Consider the following 25080-nt stretch of genomic DNA (forward strand, 5'->3'; position numbering starts at 1 on the left):
TTTTCTAATTCTGGCTGCCTGGGCTGCAGCACTTTCACCATGGTCCCTAATCCATACCACCCCACCCCCTGCGCGGCCCCCTTCTACCTGCTCGGAGCTTTTTCCCAGAGTTGGGGAAGGGCGATTCTGATTCACTGGTTCGTTGTTCCCATTTCCAATAAACTTCAAATGCATAAAGCTATACAGTTTCTGTGTGGCTGTATAAGTATTTGTGGTAGAATTAGCTGCAATATAATTTTTATTATATTTTCTCTGGGGAAGGAGGGGGGGGGGGGGGGGGCACCAGCAAAAATCTTGCCTAGGGCACCAACTTGGTCAGGCACGCCACTGATCCCACATGGTACCAATAAACACAAGCAGCAGTAACAGCACACAGAGATGCATCCAATGAACCCTGTTACTGCTTGGGTTTGGGTCTGACAGTCATCTGGCTTCGGAGACTGCGCTAAGTGAGCTAGCATTACTTAGCTTAGCGTACCCACAGTAATATTAGGCTGTTACCTCAATTACTAACTTTACTTATCAGGCAATAATCACACTAGTAACATTAACGATATTTACCTTGAGTCAATCTCGACACCCCCCATACTGTACATAGCTGGCTGTACCTACAGAAAACATTAGATGCCTCATACAGTAACTACGTTGTCCAGGCTTGTTGTTTTGACAAGCATGCGTGCTACGCTAACTGCTATAAGATAACATGGCCTAATCAACGCCAGCACACATCAGTAAGAAGTGATGGAATATCTATTTTATAATTAGCAGTTTTAGACCTATACCCTCAAATGATGGTGAAAGGTAAAGTAGCCTACATGTTAAAATGTCATGATTAATTATTCTGTCCATCTGTTATTAATTTCTGCCCTGATAGACCTACAGTACATCTTCAGTATTCAAACCATACTATTTGATGTTACTTGTAAGATTTTCAAGATTGACTAAAGATACAGTACTAATGACTCCAATTGTCCACACAGGCATATCCCTACACAGCTGGCTCTCTGTGGCAGAGTACATTAGGTTTGGAAGCAGTTGGTCGTTTGTTTCCAGAAGAAAGGAACATACAATGGATTTCAATGGCCTCACTTACACGATCAATAAATACACATTTTAATCACAACAAACAAACTGTGTGCTAATGTCTACAACAATCTTTGTGATACAATTTAGATAAAGCAGCAACAATGGTAGGTGGTGGTGTAATAAAAATATTTATTGAGTGATATGCCTACATGCAGCAGTAACCTAATAACTACTGTTACCACGCCGGTCTGGAAAAGTATTGAGAATTAATTTGATCATTTTCAGGTCTTAACACATTGACTGCCAGACGTTTTTTTTTGCTGTAGGTAGCTTCTGCCAAGCCGTTTTTTGAGGATTATGGCTCATTTTATAAGAGCCGAGGATTCGTTTCAGCTTGGAGTTTGTGAACATACAATATCTCAAAAGTACTAATAGAATGTGTACTTTCTCTGTCTAAAAGAGTTAGTTTGTAGAGTTAGTAGTTATGTAAGCATTAGCAGTTGAATACAGCATGGTTTTAGCGTGAAAAAGAATATTCAGAGATAAACGGCTTTTTGTGAAATTGGATGGAACTGTCACTTTAACCATTCATTTTTGGCTCTCTCTCTCTCTCTCTCCCTCCCCCTCTCGCTCTCTCTCTCTCTCTCCCTCCCTCTCGCTCTCCCTCCCTCTCTCTCTCTCTCTCTCTCTCTCTCTCTCTCTCTCTCCCTCCCTCTCGAGTTGCTTCAACTCCGCCCTCCGTGGGCGGACAAGCTTGTCACCAGTCAGTGCTTTGCTGCTCTCCTGTGCCTGCATGTCTGGGCCGCTGTTTGAGGAAGTCGGGAAGGACTCGCTCGTTTGGAGTTTTGGTTGAGAGAAGTTTTTGCGATTCTGGTCATATTTATGCTGCGTGTTTCAAAGTGTGTTCCTCCAACTGTAATCTATCACCCGATCATAGTAGATCGGCTGAATCTATTATGTAAATTTGCAATCCCGCATCGCCAGCAATCAGCGCGAAAAGGAGAATGGCTGGGCTGAGAATGGCTTGACAAGTTAAAAAAATGCTTTCCTTTCTCTAGCCAGGAGAGCACTGTTGCCACTTAGTGGGTCGGTGGAATGGGTTGTAAACGTTCGGTGGCTCCAATAATTATATAAGAGATGTAAAAGGCTTAGATGCACAACCCACCGTCAAAAAAAAAAAATCGATGCCAAAAACGTGTAAACACGTTGTTGGCAGGGAACAGCTGGATTCTGAAAACGTGTTCATACGTTGTTGGCAGTGAATGAGTTAAATAGCTTGGGAATAAATAAAAAAAAATGCAAAAGTATGTAAAATGTTGTGGTTCAAGTTCGATACACATAATTCTAGCTTTGATGTTGTGTAGACCTGAGACTCCAGTTTGTGTTGATGTAGAATAATGTTCAGTTAGAGGGCTGCTCTGATGACCCAGCCACAGTCAGCATGCATTATATTAAATACCCTACTATTATACATGTATACTATGGAACCCTGCTAATCATTTCACATATTCTGATGGCTGAAGAACAATCTTCATCTATACAGTGATATTAGTTAGCAGGGGCAAGATGTCTGCCTAAATCATATTGAACACCAGTCAAAATCTTCAAAACAAATAAGTCTGGAAAAAAACACTTTTTCAATTCAAAATGCGTATAGGACGAAACCCTACAACTAGCAGGTTTATATACAAATATCCTCCATAAATAATTGGTACATTCATATTCTAATAAACTGCAAACAATAATACAAATGCAGAGGACAAGCTTCTCTGTTAATTTCAAGAACCTTACATGGTATTGTGCTAAACCTGTTGCTAAGCTAAGATTGAGTTTGCAATAGAGGTGGCTATGCAAAATGTCACTGAAGGTAGAATTCTGAATTGTTTCCCACTGGAGATGCACATGGGTGTTTCAGACTAATTGGTTGACAGCGAGCCTGGTTGGCGTATGTAGATGTTGACCACTGTTGATGTTGGCGGATTGGATGCTGGTTAATATCCACACTAGACAGAGAGGAGAGAACAGAGGTGACAGGCAGAGTGCAAAATGTGTACTTTTTTGTCCACTGGCCAAATGGCTAGTGATTGTTCAAATTTGATCAGCAACTCAATAGACTACCACTTTGTTTCTGGTCAATGATCTGTGCTGCCAATAGGAGCATCTCCTGACTGAATTAGCGCATAGTAACTATCTACTAATACTAAGCTCAGTATGAGCGAGAAGCGCCCGGCTAGCAGGGTAACTATCTCCCAAGATCTGATAATACATGAAATTTAAATTAACAGTCTAAAAAACCAAGGCTAGCTAATGCTAATGTTAGCGTTAGCTAACAAGCTAATGCTAACGTTAGTCGGCTAACTAGCTAACGCTAGCTAGCTTAGCAAGTAGACTCACTGTCAGTGTTACTGGACATTTTTCCTCAATGAAAATTATTGTAATGCACTATATGGAAGTGACCAAACGTAAGATTGATGACTTACCTAACAGATTGTCATGTTTCCAATGAGCTGATGACGTGCTGCCCCACTACTGAACCAGCCATGTCAGCATAACTTCCAGACAACCTTGTGCCACCGGCCGGGGCACCGATTAAAGCCGAGCAGTGGTTTGTGCGTGTGTGTGTGTGTGTGTGTGTGTGTGTGTGTGTGTGTGTGGAGGGGGGGGGCAGGGGAGCAGGCACGGACTGCATAATCGGGCACGTCGGGCAAATGCCCGGTGGCCTGGCCTGCACTTCTTTTTTTTTTCTTTTTTTTGTGCCCGCAATCAGGCCACTCACTGAACAGCAGGCCAGGCGCCGCCTACCGGTTTACTAGTGGTTTTATTACTTCATTAGTTAGTCTGAAGTAATAATTACACTTATACATGTGGGTGCATCTAATTGTAAAATTGGACTCGGCCCAAATTGGGCTTCAAACGACCCAAATCGGGGGGGGGGGGGGGGGTTGCGGGTGCTGATCTTATTTATGTCGATGGTGCTGATGGCTGCCACCAGCGTCCAGCCAGAGCCAGACTTCCCAGGACTCCTACGTCACAGCTTTGGGGTCCAAGATTTCAAAATAAAAGCACAAAAAGTGAAACGACCCCAGAAGTCACTGTAGTGTACATGTAAGTGTCTTAATGTGAAAATCCAGTTCCTAAATAATTATCTTACATATTGACTCACTGGGGTCTCTAACCTGCCCTATGCTATTTAAAAGGTGTGGTTATAATGCTTAAAGGAACACTCTGCCCATTTTCAACCAGCTTTGTATCATTAGAACATCATTAGTATATCAGAAAACTGTAAACGGTTTTGAAGTCTGTCATTTAATTTGACAGTTATTGAGTGTTAAAGTGTGGACCAGTGACATCACTGGTCCACACTAACTCAAATTAATAACTCATTAACTCAAATCAACTCTCAATAACTGTCAAACTAGATGAATGACAGAATGTTTGACAGTTATTGAGAGTTGATTTGAGTACTCTCCTGCCCGCTCCCTCAGGTCAGCTGACCAGATGCTGCTGGAGGTTCCGAGGGCGAAGCGGAAGCTTAGAGGGGACAGAGCTTTTTCGGTCGCGGCCCCCAAGCTCTGGAACGACCTTCCCCTGCAGATTAGGCAAGCCCCTTCTCTGGCCATTTTTAAAACCTCTCTTAAAACGCACTTTTATTCTTTGGCTTTTAACATAGCATGAGACCTCTGACCCTGTGCCCCCCCCCCCCCCCCAGTTTTTCTTGTTTTGTGTGTTGTCATTGTATACTGTGTTTTTAGCTACTGTTTTACTTATTACCTATGCACTGTACAGCACTTTGTGGCAGCTGTGGTTGTTTGAAATGTGCTCTATAAATAAAGTTGAGTTGAGTTGAGTTGAGTTAATGAGTTATTACTTTGAGTTAGTGTGGACCAGTGATGTCACTGGTCCACACTTTAACACTCAATAACTGTCAAATTAAATGACAGACTTCAAAACCGTTTACAGTTTTCTGATATACTACTGATGTTCTAATGATACAAAGCTGGTTGAAAATGGGCAGAGTGTTCCTTTAAGGCCGCGTGTAGCGCCGACACTAAAATATCGACTACGCCGGTCCACGCCCACTAAGCTAAGCTAAGCGCTAATTTAAGGCCAGTGGGACGATAGAGCCCTCTCTCTCTCACACACACACACACACACACACACACACACACACACACACACACACACACACACACACACACACACACACACACACACACACAGTAAAGGAAACATGATTAGTTTTACTTGATGTGATTACATGGTTGTGTATGTAGCTTTGCTCCTGCCAGCAATCACAGTAACAGCTCATAATAAGGTTACAGTGTCTGTTTCACACGCACGCACGCACGCACACACACACACACACACACACACACACACACACACACACACACACGCACACACGCACGCACGCACGCACACACACACACTTACAAAAAGGACAATGGCTGATGTGTGATGTGTGTGATGTGTGACACTCGTTATGAGTTTTAGGATTTATTAAGTTATGACTAACCTTGACCTAACTCCTAACCAATAGAGCTCAACAGTGACCGCCCACTCTTTCGCAGCTCTGGTTTTATGATTTCAAGACCATTTTGATGGTCTCGGTCTCATCTCTGACTCGCCCTCCCTCGGTCTCGGACAAGCCGGATTCAAGATTTTATTTCAAGACCAGTCAACAAGACAGTGACATATTACTTGCCACAGCCTGTGTATTGTTTGATTGATTGATTTTTGTCTTATTTTTACTCCCACTCCCCCCCCCCCCCCGGATTGCAACCAATAACTTGATATTGTTAAAAAACTGACATTGCAATAATTTTGTTTCTGCGATATATATTGTGAAATGCCCCTTGCCCCTTTAAGAAGGTGGCCTTGTGGATGACCTGCGCGGGTAGTAGAAAGTGAGTGTTTTTTTAGTTAGCTTAGAAGAGCTACCTTAGAACATCACCGGGAGGCTGAGCCTTATGTTCACTGCTGTACCTAAATAAAGTGTCCGAAGTCTTATAAGCGTATTAACAAGCCCTTAAACGGGAGTAAATTATGTTATATCAGACTTCTCTTGTTCATTAGTCATGGAAAATGAGAATGGTGCGACGTTTTGTATCAAGCAGCAAAAAAGTTGTATGACGTGGTTGAGTTAATTTGTAAAGCCAGCTCAGTGGCCTTGTGGTCTGAGTGTCCGCCCTGAGACTGGGAGGTCGTGAGTTCGATCCCCGGCCGAGTCATACCAAAGACTATAAAAATGGGACCCATTTGCCTCCCTGCTTGGCACTCAGCATCAAAGGGTTGGAATTGGGGGGTTAAATCACCATGTGATTCCCGAGCGCGGCGCACGCCGCCCCTCACCGCTCCCCCAGGGGATGGGTCAAATGCGGAGATCAAATTTCACACATTGTGTGACAATCAGTGGGACTTTACCTTTACCTTTATGCTGTCTCCTTGTGTTGTCTCCCTGGCCACGTGAGGGGACTGGTTTCATGCATTGTCTCCTTGTGTTGTCTTCCTGGGCATGTGAGGGGAGTGGTTTCATGCATTGTCTCCTTGTGTTGTCTTCCTGGGCATGTGAGGGGAGTGGTTTCATGCGTTGTCTCCTTGTGTTGTCTTCCTAGGCATGTGAGGGGAGTGGTTTCATGCGTTGTCTCCTTGTGTTGTCTTCCTGGGCATGTGAGGGGAGTGGTTTCATGCGTTGTCTCCTTGTGTTGTCTTCCTGGGCGTATGAGGGGAGTGGTTTCATGCGTTGTCTCCTTGAATGAAACCACTCCCCTCACGCGCCCAGGAAGACAACACAAGGAGACAACGCATGAAACCACTCCCCTCACACGCCCAGGAAGACAACACAAGGAGACAACGCATGAAACCACTCCCCTCACATGCCTAGGAAGACAACACAAGGAGACAACGCATGAAACCACTCCCCTCACATGCCTAGGAAGACAACACAAGGAGACAACGCATGAAACCACTCCCCTCACGCGCCCAGGAAGACAACACAAGGAGACAACGCATGGGAGAGCAGAGCAGTGGCTGCAGAGATGTCGTCCAAATCATCAATCATACGATTTGCTTAAATTCAAACCACAAATGGTTTCTTTGTTTTGGGGAGTCCTAATTTAGCAGCAGTAAAGTGTTTTTACACTTTGTTGAGCCTGGCATTCTGAAGGTCAGTGATATGGAATTGCACTGTTTCAGATCAACGGAATGCCTTCTACCACTGAGTATAGAGCATGGACCTTATTCACAGCACGGCCATCTTGGGATGACGTCACCCGCTGGTTGGGAACGCAATGAGACTCTCATCCCCCTGTCTGAACATGGGAGCAGTAGACCAAAAGTTGGGTTCTGTCACACACCAATTTTGTTTGATCACATCGATAAATGGGCAGATGAATGTGTACAGGATTTAAAAGAAGGACTACAGCAACTGGATCGAGTCTTATATCCACGATATTCAAGGAAGGCGATGGTCTAAATTGTAAACTGCACTACACCTTCGCACCACTGAGCACCAAACCGATACATCTGGCGCTGTGGAGCAGTTGAACCCGAAATGACACAGCTGAATAAGGCTGTGTTTGAGCTTAAACGTAGGCACTGGCATGTGAATACATGTGAAACTACGCAATATTTGGGAATACCATGGCATCAAAATCTTGGATAACAATATTTTGTCAGAAGTAACACCGCTGACAACTTTAGTAGCGCTAACATTGACACTAGCGTTAGCACCTTCGCTAGCATGACAGTGGTGAGCTCAAACACAGCCTTCTTCGACTGTGTCATTTCGGGTTCAACTGCTCCACAGCGCCAGATCTATCGGTTCGGTGCTCAGTGGTGCGAGGGTGTAGTGCAGTTTACAAATTTAGACCATCGGCTGCGGTTCCTTGAACATCGTGGATATAAGACTCGATCCAGTTGCTGTATCCCTTTTTTTGAATCCTGTACACATTCATCTGCCCATTTATCGATGTGATCAAACGAAAATGAGTGACAGAACTCAAACTTTTGGTCTACTGCTCCCATGTTCAGACAGGGGTTTGGATGAGAGTCTCGTTGCGTTCCCAACCAGCGGGTGACATCATCCCAAGATGAATGGGAATAAGGTCCATACTGTACAGCTATTTGTATTTTACTACAATCCCTAAATAAAGATGTATTTAGTTGTTAGCAAAGCAATGGCGTGTAAAGGTTACACCATCATTAGAGTAATCATTTTGAAGATGGTTTCGCATTGGTCTGGCCTCCGTCTTGGTCTCAGACACTAGCGGAAAGGGATTTCTCTTCTGCTCTGACTGAAATGGTCGGAGCCAATGGCAAAGCTTATCCCCATAGCCTGCCTCCGTTGAGTCAGACTACTTGGACTACTTGCACCAAATCTCCCTCAGCTCCCAGACTGCTTGGCTGCTCGCAGTCTGCTTTCAGACTGCTTTCTACCCCACCCCCCCACACACAGACTCGGCATAGTGCCACCTACTGGCAAACACAAAAAGTTGTTTGTCTCGAGAACCCTTAGTCCGATCGATTTCAAAGTTGGGGAATGCGCTTAGGGGGATCCGGCAGAGTGCAGTGCAGAGTGCAGTGCAGAATTTCCTGCTATTTGGCATAGCGCCATCTACTGGCAAACACAAAAAGCAGTTTATCTGGAGAACCATTCGTCGAATCGACTTCAAAATCGAGAAGTGCGCATAGGGGGACCTGACTGAGTTCAGTGCCAAGTTTTGTGCAATTCCGCATAGCACCACCTACTGGCAACACAAAACCGTTCATCGACTTCAAACTTGGGTTTTGCACTGCTGGGAGCCAGGCAGAGTGCACTGCCCAATTCCGTGCTATTCAACATAGCGTGACCTACTGGCAAACACAAAAAACGGTTTATCGCAAAGAACCGTTTGTCCGATCGGCTTCAAACTTGGGGAGTGCATTTAGGGGCACCTGATGGAGTGCATTGGCAATTTTTGTGCAATTTGGCATAGTGCCAACTACTGGCAACACAAAAAGTGGTTAATCTCGACAACCATTCGTCGGATCGACTTCAAATTCGGGGAGTGCGCTTAGGGGGACCTGACGCCACCTTCCAATACCTTACACACAACACAATACCTGGCCAGAGTCCCAGCAAATGACAATAAAGTTTCCTTGATCCCTTGATTGCTTGACACCATTGACCTATATATAATGGACCAACATAGCTCATTGACTTTGACACAGCAAAATGAAGCTCACTTCCGGATTTGTTTGATTTCGTTTGATTGGTTGAATGGATTAATGTTACACGGAAGTACGAGGAGAAGGGACGGCTGCCCCTTATCGCCGTAATGCATTATGGGTAGTCTGCTACTGTGGCTAATGTAGCCGCTAACGTTACTTACTTTACATTGCAGTAAAACGGCACTGAATGACCAAATTGATTTAACTTTTAACCATTTCGAGAAACACTGTTTCCATACGGACCCCCAGCGTTGGTTAGTTGTTTATAACGTGACTATATTTATAACGTTATAACGTACTCCGGTTTCTGTGCTGAATCCAATGGTCTGAATGGTCTGAATACAGAGAAGGCTTAAGGCTTTATCTAACGGTATAGATAACGTTAAATGGTCCGCCATGTTATGGACGTTAGATGTATGGTATCTATATAGTTACGTGTGTCTACTAACATTATTAATATATCATAAAGTAACGCTATTTTCTGATAATTTGCTCAACTATACTTGCTACCTGATGCCTTGCGGCACATTGCTGCCTCTACCGGTCGGAAGTATTACTGTTCTTTTTATCCAATGTTTGTCGTCAATTTTCCTCGAAATGGGGCTATCATTTGGAAAACGGAGCGCGTTAGAGCATGAAAAAGACTTGAAATTGTTTTTTCACACCATACACTAATTTGGAAAGTGTTTATTTAATACATAGACCGAGAGAGAAGTTGTCTCGTTTCCCATATAGTTGAATGGTATGTTCCCGGGAGTGCTACACAAGCTGCGACCCCCACTGGCCATTTGGAAGTAATGCAATTTCCGCATTGGCGTCAAAAATAGGCAGGCTGAAATGCCCACTGCTTGACACCCACACACCCACACAGCTTACGTCGGGGTACTCCTTGGTTGGGACGTAGAGTTTGTCCTGTAGCGTGACGGCCGGCCCCACCGCATCTGGCAGCTCGCCGCGGCGCTCCGAGCCACTCAGCGTGTCGTTATACATGTCCTTCCTCACACGGCTGATCTCTGCAACACACACACACAAATGCACACACACACACACACACACACACACACAGAGAGTGTTAGCATGCTAACCGCGGTGCTCCGAGCTGCTCAGTAGGCCTGTCAATCTTCCTCTATAAATGGTAAATGGCCTGCATTTATATAGCGCTTTTATCCAAAGCGCTTTACAGTCAGTAGAGTCACTAGAGTAGGTACATTCACCCATTCACACACCGATGGCAACGACATGCAGACTGGAGGAGCCGGGAATCGAACCACCGACCTCTTTTATCCAAAGCGATTAGTGGACGACCCGCTCTACCTCCTGAGCTACAGCCAGCCGCCCCTATATAGCCTCTATAATCCACTTTTCAGTGCTTTATTATTTTAAAGGTCCTATCTGTAAACTCCAAATATTACTGACACCGGTGGCTGTTAAAAAGGATCATAACATTGAATACAGCCTGTAGAAGAACAAACATAGATTATGCATTCATAAGAGAAAATATTAAGAGTGACAACCATGCGTTCTGAAGTCGCCTCTTGCTGAAACTCCATGCCTTATTTTCTGCCCTCTACTTTTTTGTGTTCATTTTGGATGATTTAACACCAGCTGTAAGGTAATGTAACTGTTGCACTCTTCATAGAAAATAAAACGGAGGCTGGAGTAATGTTTGAACGAGATCGCCATGAGATTTATTCACAGGTGTTTGGCAATGTGACTGCTGCAGAGAGAACCACAGACAGTGTCAAGAACACAGCAAATAACACAATCACTTCCGTTTCTAGCCTTAAAAATAAAAGCACGCAGTGCAGAATCAACTTAAATCACTCATAGCCTAACCTCCATAAAATAGCTTACACATCGTCTGGATAGTGTAGCGATTACCTGCCTACCAACCATGGCCGTAACTAGCTATGAGGACGGGGAGGTCCGGACCTCCCCTAATATTTCAGAGGATTTTTTTTTTTTTTTTTTTTTAATAAAACAATCTGCATGGAAAAGCATGAAAAACACGGGATCGCTTTTATTTTGAAACGAAAGGCAGGTCAGGCAGGAAGTCATCTGACGCCGCGTCCGCGGTAACTTGATTCCGAGAGAGCAGCAGCATGGTGGTGAGTGATGACTGTCTGTCTGCCTGGCGAGATAATTGAAGGTGAGCGAGCTGCGAGACAGTGAGCGAAGTGAACGACAGACAGTGAGTGACACTGACAGATTTTTTAGCAACAACCAAGAAAGTAAGTGTCTAGTCTGTCTCTTAAGTAATGTTACCTGTGTGACACGTTGGGATGCTACTGGCTAATCATGCATGATGCCAATTGCCAAGCTCCCGAAGTCAGGTATGCAGGTGGCTATATGCATGGTTTCAGTTTCATGACCCAATAAGTAACAAAAAGAGGTGGTGTAAAGTTAAAAACAACATAATATATTTTATTTTATTTTTCAATCGTTCCTATCAGGAATAAATAAATGTCCCTCTGTATGTTTTTTTTATTATCAATGATGACTTTGTGTGTTGTGTACGGCTTGGGTTGTGTACCTGTGTTTGTAGGTGTCATTTTGATATGAATTTGGCTAAAACAGTTTGTGTTTGTTAGTTACAATTATGTTGACAGGAGAGCTGAGCAGGTGGTGACATGAAAGAGAATATACTGAATAATGACATCACAACAGTATAATCCTAATGTTGATTTAAAATGATATATTACTCTAAATATGGCTAAAAAAGGGGGGGAAAAAACCTCAAATTTTCTTGCGGGCGCCACCGAATGCACCTCCCCTTGCTGGACCTCCCCTATTTCAGAACCCTGGTTACGGCCCTGCTACCAACATGAGGGTCGCAGGTTCGCACCTCACGCAGGTACGATTGGCTGTGTGTCTGCAGGTGGGAAGCCAGATTGAGGGGATGTGTCCTGGTTACTGCACTAATGCCTCCTCTCGTCAGTTGGGGCACCTGTTCGGGGAGGAAGGGAACTGGTAGGAATAGCGTGACCCATGTGCTATGTCCTGCAGATGAAGCTCCCCACTGTCAGGTGAAAAGAAGCAGCTGGAAACTGTGCATGTGTCGTAGGAACTTGGAAGCATGATGCTAGTCTACGGCTCTCCCCAGATCGGCAGAGGGGGTGGAGCAGCGACCGGGGCCAGCAGGAGGAAATTGGTCAAGTACAACTGCGGAGAAAATGGGGGGGAAATCAGAAAAAATAATTTAAAAAATACTGGTTGTGATGTTATGATTACATGTGGAGTCTAGAGCATTACTCAAAATCTATATTAAGGTTAATGTTACATTTAATTTTGGAAGCCCGCTGTGGAAGACGTACTTTTACATTGTGGCTGACTTGACAGTACTCACTGAGGAAACTGGAGAGGAGCAGAAAGGATTGATGGAGCTCTGTGGACATGCTCCGCCAGTCTAAACTTTAATAGTTCATCATACTGTATGTGACGAAACATTTGTTTTCACACGCTGGTTGGCCAAGGCCAGACGGACGAGATTCGCCGTGTTAAAAAAAGAAAATCGAATAAGAAAAAAAATAATTGATTCATATTTATTCAAATCTAATTATATTCGAATATCGTAATTCGTTCCAACAGCCCTACTGCTCAGCGTGTAGTTATACATGTCCTTCCTCACATGGCTGATCTCACACACACACACACACACACACACACACACACACACACACACACAAAGCGTTAGCATGCTAACTGCAGTGCTCCAAGCCACTCAGTGTGTTGTTCTTCCTCACTGGCTGATCTCTGCAACACACACACACACAGAGCATCCACATGCTAACGCGGCTCTCCGAGCTACTCAGCGTGTCCTTCACAATGCTGATCACACACATGTGCACACGTGCACACACACACACACAGAGCGTTAGCATGCTAACCACTACGCTCTGAACCGCTCAGCGTGTTGTTATTCACCTTATGTAGCCACGCCCATTTGACCCGGTTGTGTGGCCGTATCAAAACTTTCGGCTAAAAATAAAATAAAATGGCTGGCTGCTCCAATATCATCTAACTCTGAATTAACTAATAATTTAGCCAATTGTATGTAACATAAAAAAATAAAAGCAAACGGCAATGTCTAGGAATGCAACGCCATGTAACTGGCTCGTTAAGTCTCGCATTCCAGGGAATTATGTTAACGTCTGCGGGTCTTATTGAAGTTAGTGGCTCGAGCGCAATTCGGAGGAGAGAAAACTATCTGAAGCTTTCTTTGTTGGAGTCCAGGTATGTTTTACAAGAAAGTGCTCGTCATTGTCGACAATAACGTTATCTGACCTGGCTAACAGCGGATACTCGCTTGCTTGCTGTGTACCGGCTCAAAGTAGTAGGCTACGTTCTTTATTTTACCCCTTCACTGTCCGCTCCAAAAACAACTCTTATTTTGCGCCGTGACCGCCGGAAGTGTTAAAAGGACCCGGAAGAATTTGGCCCACTGTAAGGTCTGAACATAAGGTGAATACTGTAGGCTATAGTGTATGTCCTTCCGCACATGGCTGATCTCTGCAACACACACACAGAGCATGCTAACCGCCAAGCCGCTCAGCATGTTGTTATCCTGTACATGTCCCTCCTCACACGGTCACACACACACAGACACCGTTAACACATCCCATCCTACTTTCATCCAATCAGGAGAGAGGATTCCACAAATGTATTTTGGGAGACATGTATTTTAATTCAAAAAATATATCACTTACAGCACCTTGAATAGTTGAATGCCATTTGATCCATTGTTTTATTTTTCTATTGTTTTCCAGAAACCATGTCAAGTCATCAAACAGCCAAACATCAATCAATCTCTATCTGTTTTCCTGTGATGTAACTCTCTACCTTGATTCAAAATCCACAATACAAACTCGGACCTGTATAAACTGGACTCTGCCTGTGTTTATTCTTGACATGAAGTATAGCCTAGTGAGTTGGATTCAAATTAACCAGCAGGAGTAATAGGGCCCTATCTTCCCAAAAGCGCTAATTTAGCGTGTGTGCTGGTTTAACGCCGTGCGCAATGCAAATTGGGGGCAGGCACAAGCGCATGCCTGTGATAATTGTACTGGGCATTAGCTGCCACAAGCCAAAGCAAGCGTTTCAGCGCTAGAATGTGGTGATAGATGGCATTATGCTATCATCAGCAGCACGCAATTACTTTGCGCTAAGAGCTTTAAAAAGGACCTCTTATGCGCAAATACCTCTCTGCGCTGGGTTGCGCACCATAATCTCTGTGCAGCGCAGTGCAAAGTAAAATCCCTTTTGGATATGTCATTACGCACAGCCTTGCCATGCCAGGACATCAAATTATGCTGCTAAAGTTGGGTATTAGCAGATAATTCAGTGAGGCAATCAACTATAACTCATTGAGAAACTTTTGTCACATCGCAAAGAGGGAAATGAATTGAGAAAACTTGTTGGACAATGGACATAGGCTATTTACCGTCATAACCCGGAGGGTCGTTGGCACCACAGACGATCTGTCAATAAGCTCTCTCTGTCCTCGCACGAGTGAGTACACTCTATTACGCATGGAGAGAATTACAGCATATTGCATGCCTCGCGCAAACAGCCATTGCGAGACGGGAATCTGATTGGTTTTGATTGCCGTAATGCCCAGCATTGCCTGGCTACACCCGTGAATAATTCTGGTAGTTAAGACCGCCCAAATCCAGTTTGTGCAGGCATTTTGGGGCGCAGATGATTTTGGTACGTCTCTAATTTGCGCTTGCGACATGTGACGTGAATGTTTGCGCATCCCTCCGAGAATTGCATCCAACATATTTCGGGGCTGTTTTAACTTAGAAATCAGGGAGGTCACGTCTACCAGACAATTATATCACTTTTAAACAGTTACATTTCTGTATAAATCATTAAGTATGCTCCCGTGAGGTGGGGATGCTTTTTTTTGCTGCTGGGCGGGGGAGCAAAACTCGGCAGAACACCTGGCGGACGGCGCAAAGTGGGCTGCTATCTTCCCTGCCTTAAGGCATGCACAAACAGGTGAGCAAGCGCTATTAGGGGATAGCGCCTGTCGGAAGATAGGGCCCGGTGTGTTTAGTTGCAAACAACTTTTCATATCCGATTAGGGTGCGAGCCAAGATGCCTTTTAAGAAGGCAGTATTGGACCCCTACACTTTTTGAAGTACGAAACTAACATTATATTTAAAAAACTGAGATGGCACTATGACCATGCGGCCGGCCAAGCTTCCAACAGCAGGGGAAGTATTCACCTTATTCTTTGTCCATATAAGGACGCTTCTGCATGACGTCATTTTGTAATCGTCTTTCGGTTTTAAACACGGAAGTAGATTTTTAGACTTGCCAAAAAGCTGTTTTCAAGCAAAAACAACAACTGTTTTAAAGTTTTAATATTTTTTCAGGTGAGAACGTAACATATATGTGACCAGTTTATCAGAATAGCGCCTATTTGGAAATCTTTAACGAGCAGCGAGGACTGGGAGCGCTGGCTGTGCTGACCGGTCGGACTAGCTATCTGTCAAACCCTACTGTAGGCTACTGGCAGTGAGAAAACACTGTCGACGTGCTTTTGTAACTAACGTTAAATGCCGACTGGGTACAGCCATCGGCTCCTCGCAGCAGTAACGCTATGAACATGTAACTGAAGTTGGCCGCAGTGTAGCTTCTGCCAAACTTCATTCATAGTGATGTTTTGTTTTGAAATTGGCCGCCACCTAGCGCTGAACCGGAAGAACAAATACAATTGCATCTAATGCGGAAGAGAGAAAAAGTGGGCATGGTGAATAAGGTGAATACTGAGTGACACTGGGCTGGCCTAATCACTAGGCCAAGCCCTCCCCCTCCGTGTCTGGGCTGGCCCAATCATATCGCTTACTCAGCCCAGCCCTCCCCCTCTGTGTCTGGGCTGGCCCAATCACATCTCTTATTCAGTCCCCCAACCGTCCCCTCGGCCATCTCATGCGTTAAAATCATCACACGTGATGTTACTCAGCCAATCAAATAGCGACTCAATGTTGGCCTGTGGCTGGCTGGCTGGCTGCTGCTGCGGGCTGCGAAAGATGACAGACAAACACGGAGGAGCGGTGAGAGAGACTCCAGAGAGAAGTAAAAGAGAAAAGTAATTTTACATGGCGGGGTCTAGCAAGAGAAAAATAGACTGTGAAAACAACACACAGAGTGGACTGTTAGATGTTCACTGTCCCCACCACGCAGTTCAAACAAAACCAGCATGTCTCATTGTGATTCAACGGAAATAGTCTGGCAAACGAGACTACATTGTGATGCGCGATGCAATTCTGAACTGTAGGAAGCCCCACACATTTGGAGCAACAAATACGGACCCACTCAAATCCAAACTGCGGGCACATTCACTGCCCAACAACGTGCTAACGATAGATAGTTTGATCAATTAGATAGATAGACAGACAGACAGACAGACAGACAGACAGACAGAGAACTAGCTCATTTCTATTCTGTCACTGAATAAGAGAAAGGGGGAGTGATATACTGTACTAAAGAAGGAGAAAAGGAGGTGTTAATGTGTTGAGATTGTTTTGGCTGAGACTTAACATGTCAAATGGAGTAAACACAAGGAAGAAAGGGGAAAACTGTTATTTTTCAAATGCAGCCCTTATTACTTGAAATTAGAAAATAACAGGTTTGTTCTCTAAATTTATTTGCATTGTGGATATAGTCTTTTGTATGTGAATAACATTTTGGGTGAAGCAAGATTTAGCTATTTTTCAAGAAAAGTGGCAGCAGTGTATAAGTGAGTGACTACACTAATAACCATAACAGCACAAATAATTGACAAAAATCTATAAATAAATATACAGTAATGAGAAAAGGAGCAAATATGATGGTTATAACTGAATAATGACATCACAACAATCTAATCCTAATCTTAATTTAAAATGAGATATTCCTCTAACAAAAAAAAACATAATCGGCGCCAGCGGCGCTGAAATCTTTGGGCCTGAGGATGTGGGCCTGTACAAAATGTGTCCCCTCCACCTTTGAAATCAAAGCTGTCCATGGGGGAGCACCCTCTGTGCCATAGCGTCCAAAGCGGGAATCGAACCCAAAACTTTCTTGCTGTGAGGCGACAGCGCTACCACTGCTAATACTTGTGCACGGTGGCACAGTGGTTGTGCTGTACGTCGCCTCGCAGCTAGAAGGTCCTGGGTTCGATTCCCGCCTGGGACGTTGTGGGCGCTGAGGGTGTGTCCCCCCATGTCTTCAGTGCCTACTGCCCAGATGGGCTACCTCGTCGAAATGGCCTTTCTGTGTGGAGTTTGCATGTTCTCTCAGTGCTCCCTGGGGTTCCTCCATATATAACCCCCCACTAAAAACATGCAGAAGGTCGTTGTCTGACCAGCAGCGGTTGGAAGAAGTTGCTCGCCGTGTGCTTCACTGCAGCTGCCCACCGCTCCTGGCCTGAACCATGGAGGACAATGAGCCAGGATGGGTCAAACACAGAGGACACATTTCACTGTACCTCCAAAGCATGTGCATGTGCGTGTGCGTGTGTGTGTGTGTGTGTGTGTGTGTGTGTGTGTGTGTGTGTGTGTGTGTGTGTGCGTGTGTACTGGCCACCGTGCACATGTGTGCATGTCATGGTGTTTGTGGCAAATAAAGACGGGGTTTGTCCGTTCGGTTTAAATGAACCAAGTGGCGCTTATAATCTGATTTATTTCAAGAAAAATATTTTTGGCTAGTGAATTCTGATTGGCTGCTATATTGATTGATTTATATATTTATTTAAGTGTCATTGAGTGCCAGCCACTTTTGGAAAACGGATGCTCCCAGTGCCATCCCTTTCAGAGAGTTTTCAGTGATTTATCGAGGCCCACAGAATATTGTGTGATATTACTATGTAAACACCGAACACGCACAAAGAACGATGAGACTCTATTGTATCATCAGCAAAAAAAAGTTTATTGATATCATTTTCCGTTCTTTAGTTATCAGTCGGAGAAGATAGGTTGATTTCACCAAAAACAGACGTTTCAGACTAGAAGCTGAGATAATGAGCCTTTTGTGAAATGAAGCATTTCAAGCAAATCACTGACTCTGAAGCTAATATTTTCTGACCTGAAACATCTGAACAGTAATTTCCTTCAATAAAACAGCACCCCCACCCCCCTCAACTGCAAACTCCTCCTCCTGGGATTGTCTCTGGTGATTCTGCTCGCTCTGCTGCGTGTGTCAGGCGACGAATCTCTGCATGGAGCTGGGATAAACTCATCCCCACCAACACACAGCTTGCATGCCAGAGCTGGGAGAAACTCACCCCCACACCAACACACAGCCTGCATGCCGGCGGAGCTTGGAGAAACTCATCCCCACACTAACACACAGCCTAACACGCACCCAGCGTCTATTTTCGGAGCGCTCCGTTTTTGTGCGCCGGCTCCCAGCGCGACACCGAAAAGCCAAACCGGACTGCTGAGAATGGTTTGGCCCTTCGGCGTCGGGTGCTGCTTTTCTGGCGGCTAATCGTGTGGAGAAACTATGCAGCAGAGACAGAGGGGCTCAGTTGTGGGAGCGGATTGACTGCTGTTCGCAGCTAACGTTAGCTCCAGCCAGAGCAATCTATACGGCTCTGGCTCCAGCATCGGTTTCCGTTTCATCACGGGGCTTCTTCTGCTGTTTTTCCTCAACTTTCTCTAATCTGGAGAGCACTGTCGCCACCTAATGGGTCCGTAAAATAGCTTCTACACATTCGACATCCCGCATACTTTCACAGGAGATGCATCAGGCTTTGATCCACGTCCCACCGTCAAAAAACGCAATTGACGACAATCGTCGTCATTGGCACTCTACGTTACTATTTGAATTGACGACGATTGTCATCATTGGCACTCAATGAGTTAAGAAAGAACATGAGGTATTTACACGACATACATGGACTATCATATCCCATATCCCCCACAAAGAACATCAAAACAAAACAAGAAAACTGCATAAGATACACAATAATCCAAGAACAAACAAGACTATTGGACAAACAACCAAACAAAAACAATGCATTCAAAGTAAATACATAGATCTTGCCCTGTTGGCAGCTAGGAAATGCATAGCTTTAAATTGGAAAGCATCCAATCCCCCAGCTGTAGTTCACTGGTGGAATGAACTCTCAAGCTACCATACGTTCGATAACATTTACTACAAGAGCAAAGGCAGATTCTTAGACATCCCCAAAATATGGCAACCACATACAGAGTTTGACTTTAAGAACTTTTTACACCAGTGTCATTAGGCTTATCAGGACAGGAGCTGAATGCATTGTTTTTGTTTGGTTGTTTGTCCAATAGTCTTGTTTGTTCTTGGATTATTGTGTATCTTATGCAGTTTTCTTGTTTTGTTTTGTTGTGTTTTGATGTTCTTTGTGGGGGATATGGGATATGATAGTCCATGTATGTCATGTAAATACCTCATGTTCTTTCTTTAAGATTTTTTTATTTTATTTTATTTTTATAAACGACTAGTCGACTACCTTTAGGGACGACTAGTCGACTAGTAAAATTCACTAGTCGTGAATGCCCTAACACACACACACACTGTGACAGAGTCTGCCTCTCGTGTCTAGTACAATCCAAACCATGTCACAATAACATAGAACGTCTTTGCACAGAAATATCAAGCCAGAAGTCTCGAAAGCGATGGGAGCAGCCTACCTTCTACAGCATGGGGTGATGACATCTAGACAGCCCGGCTTGTATGGCCAGCCCAGTCAGTAGTGGAGGCCAGATTCAGGCAGCCTTTACTCATAAGACGCTTCTTAAAACAAAAGTCACACACACACACACTAACACGTGAAAACAGAGGGAAAAATACGAGAGAACAGGGGCTCCAGAGAATCCATGGCTTGGCTTCAAAATGGCAGAGAGGGGAGCTGCGCACCTGAAATCCATGGCTATAATCTCTAAGCCACTCCCACTTCCTGTTTGATCCTCTCTGATGCAAAGACGTAAATTAACATTTTATAATTAACACGTTCACTGCCGTCAACGAGTTATCTCGTTAAAAAAAATCCAACGGTTGACTGCCGTGGACGAGTTATCTCGTCAAAAAAAAAAAAAAAAAAAAATTGACGGTGGGACGTGGATCAAACCCTTTTACATCTCCTATAAATATATGGGAGCTATTGAATGTGTATAACCTATTTTACCGACCCACTAAGTGGTGACAGTGCTCTCCAGACTAGAGGAAGCCGAGCAAAAAGACCAGGAAAAAGCGTGAGGAAGCCATTCTCATGAAAATGGTTTGGCGAAAACGCTTTCGCGCTGGCGCACAATGGTGGGCGATTCCAAAAATAGACTCTGTGTGCAACACACTTTGAAACACCAGCAGAAAGCCCAGAATCGCACGCAGCGTCATCCCACCACACAACCGAAAACCCAGAAACGAACGAGCCCCATCCAGACTCGCCCGACGAGCGGCCGCCAGCACCCAGGCAGCACAGACAGGCAGCAGAGCAGAGACTTGCCTGTGACAAATGCTGCAAAGCCACCAGAGACACACCCACGGAGGGAGGAGTTTGAAGGAGAGGGGGGTGGGGGTGCTGTTATGGAGGAAATTACTGTTCAGAACTATATTGTTTAGATGTCTGATGTCTCACTGATGCCAAAAATAAATGGTTAAAGTGACTGTTCTGCCTGTTCTATCGAATCACGCACGCACGCACGCACGCACACACACACACACACACACACACACACACACACACACACACACACAAACACAATACAGTATACACACTTGCCCAAGGGCACCCATAATCACAGGCACGTGAGGTGGTTCTAAAAATCCATTTATCTCAAAACTCTCTGAAAATCTCTGAAACCATGCTGTATTCAACTGCTAATGCCTACATAACAGAACATGATAAAAACTAACTCTTTTAGACAGAGAAAGCACACATTCTATTAGTTCTTTTGAGATATTTTGTGTTCACAAAGTCCTAGCAGAAAAGAATCCTCGGCTCTTGAAAGATGAGCCAGAATCCTCAAAAAAACCCTTGGCAGAAGCTACCTACAGTATTGGAAAAACTGCTGGCAGTGAATGTGTTAAACAAGAGGGTCCCTGACAATCCATATCAGTCACATATCACTCTGTGTGACACACACACACACACACGCACGCACGCACGCACGCAGGCAAACACACAGTCCTTTAACTTGTTCAAAAAGTCTGTAGTGTCTTTGAGATATGACGGCAGTGCATAAACCAAGTCTTTAATGTGGGAGTCAACAAATTGGGAAAGTGGCTCTGTGAGAGAACCGTTTCCTGATATGATTGGTCTGTTGTTTGGACTCTAATGATTTTTTATGTACGATGGATGTCTCCAGTTTGTATCCTCGCATTCCTCATAAAGATGGTTTAGAAGCATTGAATTATTTTTTGAATCAAAGAATTGATCTGCATCCGTCCACAGAGTTTTTGTTTTCTTTAACCAATGAAGTATTGACAAAAAATTACTTTACGTTTCAGGATAAGTATTACCTTCAACATCGGGGCTCAGCCATGGGCTCACCGGTGGCTCCGAATTATGCCAATTTATTTATGGGCAAATTTGAGTTGGATTTTGTTTACAACAACAATCCCTATTCTAAGTTTATTAAAAGTTATCGAAGATATATAGATGATCTATTCTTTATTTGGAGTGGTAATGTAGAAGAATTGAATGAATTTCATGCTCTTATGAATTCAAGAATGGAATCCATTAAATTTACATTGTGTTATGATTTGAAACAAATTTATTTTCTGGATGTTTTGGTGCAAAAACTTGAATCGGGTTTACACACCGAAGTTTATAAAAAGGAAACCGTTCGAAATACTTTTTTACAATTCAAGAGTTTCCATTCCCCAGCCCTCAAAAGAAGTTTACCTTATAGTCAATTACTGAGGATTAAACATATTTGTGATTCTGATGATTCTTTTGAGTTACATGCTAAAAATCTTTGTGTTTGTTTTAAAGAGAGGGGGTATGAGGATTCATTACTGGAGAATCATCTGAATAAAGTACGCCAAGTTCGGCGGTCTGATTTACTTCAACCCAGGTCCAGAGACACCTCTTCTCAGAGTTTAGCATTTGTGTCTACCTATAGTCCTATATCTAAGTCAGTCAAAGACGTAGTGAGTAGATATTGGCACATATTGGAAAGTGACTTTCACATCACCAATGTTTAGTTTAGTTTAGTTTATTTGTTTAGCACAAATTTAGGTACAAATCTGTGCAAGGTGGGAACGAAGCCTTTGCAGGCTTGTACAGAGTTCCACACCTACTCATATTAATTTCGTGACATGCAGGCTAAACATTCAACAACAAAAAAAACACAGAAAAAGAAAAGCTACATGTTAAATCAGCAAAGCAGTGAAAACAAGGTCATTTGCATCTGGAGCAAAAGCAAGAAGGCTAAGAGGAGAACAAAGTCTGTTCGAGAAAAGTTGTCAAAATCTGTCAGAGAAGGATGAGTACAGGGATCAGGAGGACAGTAGATGTTTCTTCAGGTGCTTTTTGAAAGCAGAATAAGAGGACATTGATCTTAGCGGTAGGCTTAATTCACTCCAAAGCTTAGGACCTCTAAAGGCGATGTTGAATTGGTGCCTTGAAGTCCGTGTGCGTGGTAAAAGTAGATTGTTATTGCTGTGTCTTGTTTGATATGAATGAATATTTGTGGTGGGAATGAACAAATATTGAAGGGTGACTGGAAGATCATGTTTCCTATATATAAACTTGTGTAGAAATAAACAGGTTTGATAAATATTCACTTTGTCAATGGGTAATATATTATACTTTTTAAAGAGGGGTGCCGAGGGAGCGTATCTATTAGAATGAGATATAAACCTTAGATATTTCTTCTGTATGATGGATAATTTGTTGAGATATGTAGGATAGGTTGCCGCCCAAACAATGTTGCAGTAATTAATAAATGGAAACAGAAAACTATAATATAAGGTTAAATGAGCTGAGGAGTGAATTAAGGGACAGACCTTCCTCAAAATGCCAAGCATTTTTGCAGATCTTTTTGAGACAAGGTCAATATGGTAAGACCACTTCAACCCGCTATCTATAATAACCCCTAGAAATTTAGTATGCTGAACTAATGCAATTTCAGCATTATTGATATTCAATGCTTTTCAAACTCCACCTAGATTTTTCGGTGTCCACCCGCTATGCCGACCACCCGCAATGCCGACCTTAGGTTTAGGCATGGGGGGTGGGAGAGGTTAGGTTTTGGGTTAGGGTCTGGGGGAGGTTAGGTTTAGGCGTGGGGGTGGGAGAGGTTAGGTTTTGGGTTAGGGTCTGGGGGAGGTTAGGTTTAGGCATGGGGGCTGGGAGAGGGGAGGTCGGAACAGCGAGAGGTCGGAACAGCGACATGGAACCGATTTTTCTATAAGAGGTCTTCCAATTTACGGGATTTTTTAGTTAAGTCAGATCTGCCCAAAAGTAAAAGTCATTTTCTTTCTCTTTCTAACTTGTCTAGTGGTAATTTTCCTTGTCATAATTGTGTACATTGTTATGCCATGCTCAAGGGAAATCATTTCACTCATCCTAAGTCTGGTGCTGACATTAAGGTGAGAGGCAGGATCACATGTAACACGAGATATGTGGTGTATTTGCTAAAATCTCCATGTAATCTATACTATGTTGGTAAAACAAAACGTGAGTTAAAAACAAGAATCTGTGAACATAAATGTTCTATACGCAACCATGATGAGAAGTCATCAGTTGCTAGACACTTTAACAGCTTAAAACACAGTTTGAGCGATTTGCACTACATGGGCATAGAAACAGTTAATATGCCACGGAGAGGGGGCAATAGAGACAAAATCCTCCTTCAGAGGGAAACTTATTGGATTCATTCCCTCCATACCCTCATTCCTAATGGATTGAATGAGGAGATATCATTTACTTGTTTTTTGTAAAGCATACTCATTTTCTTATCTTTTTGTAAAGTATATATATTTTTTCTAAAGTATATCCATTTACTTTCAACTTTGATGTTCACAAAGTATTCTCATGTGTGTTGGTTCTGTATATCTACATTGTTGACTCCCCCTGCTGACTCTTGACTCCTTAATTAGGGTGAAGGTGAATCACCTGTGTGTTTTTTTGCCTTTACACGCTGAAGAAGGGCGGCTGCCCCGAAACGTCCGTGTGGCAATAAATTATTTTAACTTGGAGTGCTGTCCTTATCTTTCTTTATCATTTGAACTCTTAGAGGTATCAACTTCAAAACGCATATAAAAATTATTCAGTTCATTTGCTCTAGCTATTTCATCATGAGCCGACAGGGGCTTTTTCTTAGAGTCCATGTTTGTCATGATGCGAATTGAGTCCCATAGTTTCTTCGTGTTGGAGTTGGACAGAGCATGTTCTGCCCGTTCCTTATATTTAATCCGTGCTGTTTTTAATTGCCGGTTGAGATCCTTCTGGGCCATCTTCAGGGCTGCAGTTTCTCCTAGTCTATGGGCCATTTTCTTCCTTCTGATGCACTCTATAACTCCCTTAGTAGTATAAGGTTTATTGTTAGGATATGTCTTTATAGTTTTTTGAGGGATAATGTGCTTGCAGAAGGAGACATATCCTGTTACCACTTCTGCGGCCTCATGAACATGAGCATATTGGAAGAAAACGCTCCAGTCCGTACAGAGATAGCTTACTTTGAGCACCTCTATCTTGTCATTTGACCACACATCCACAGTTTTAATTTCTGGTTTACTGGACTTAAAGGCTGACCTATAGGTGGGAAGAAGGTATATAGCCTTATGGTCCGAGTTACCAAGGGGTTCTAGCAGTATAGCATCCTTAATATTGCCATAGCATTTATCAAGGATATTGTTGTTTCTCGTGCC

General features: G+C 43.6%; 1 protein-coding gene across 1 annotated transcript in view; it reads right to left on the bottom strand.

Moving 5' to 3' along the window:
* Nucleotides 1–25080, bottom strand: part of qkib (QKI, KH domain containing, RNA binding b) — a gene marked incomplete at both ends in the record, with an annotated part of 128678 nt that overhangs the window by 66557 nt on the left and 37041 nt on the right. The window contains one exon of the mRNA XM_083651053.1: nucleotides 10114–10250. Within this exon, the coding sequence (XP_083507179.1) occupies nucleotides 10114–10250 (137 nt within the window). The remainder of the gene's footprint in view (nucleotides 1–10113; nucleotides 10251–25080) is intronic.

Source organism: Poromitra crassiceps (assembly GCF_964638095.1).
Source record: "Poromitra crassiceps genome assembly, chromosome: 14".
In the NCBI taxonomy this organism is placed as follows: Eukaryota; Metazoa; Chordata; class Actinopteri; order Beryciformes; family Melamphaidae; genus Poromitra; species Poromitra crassiceps.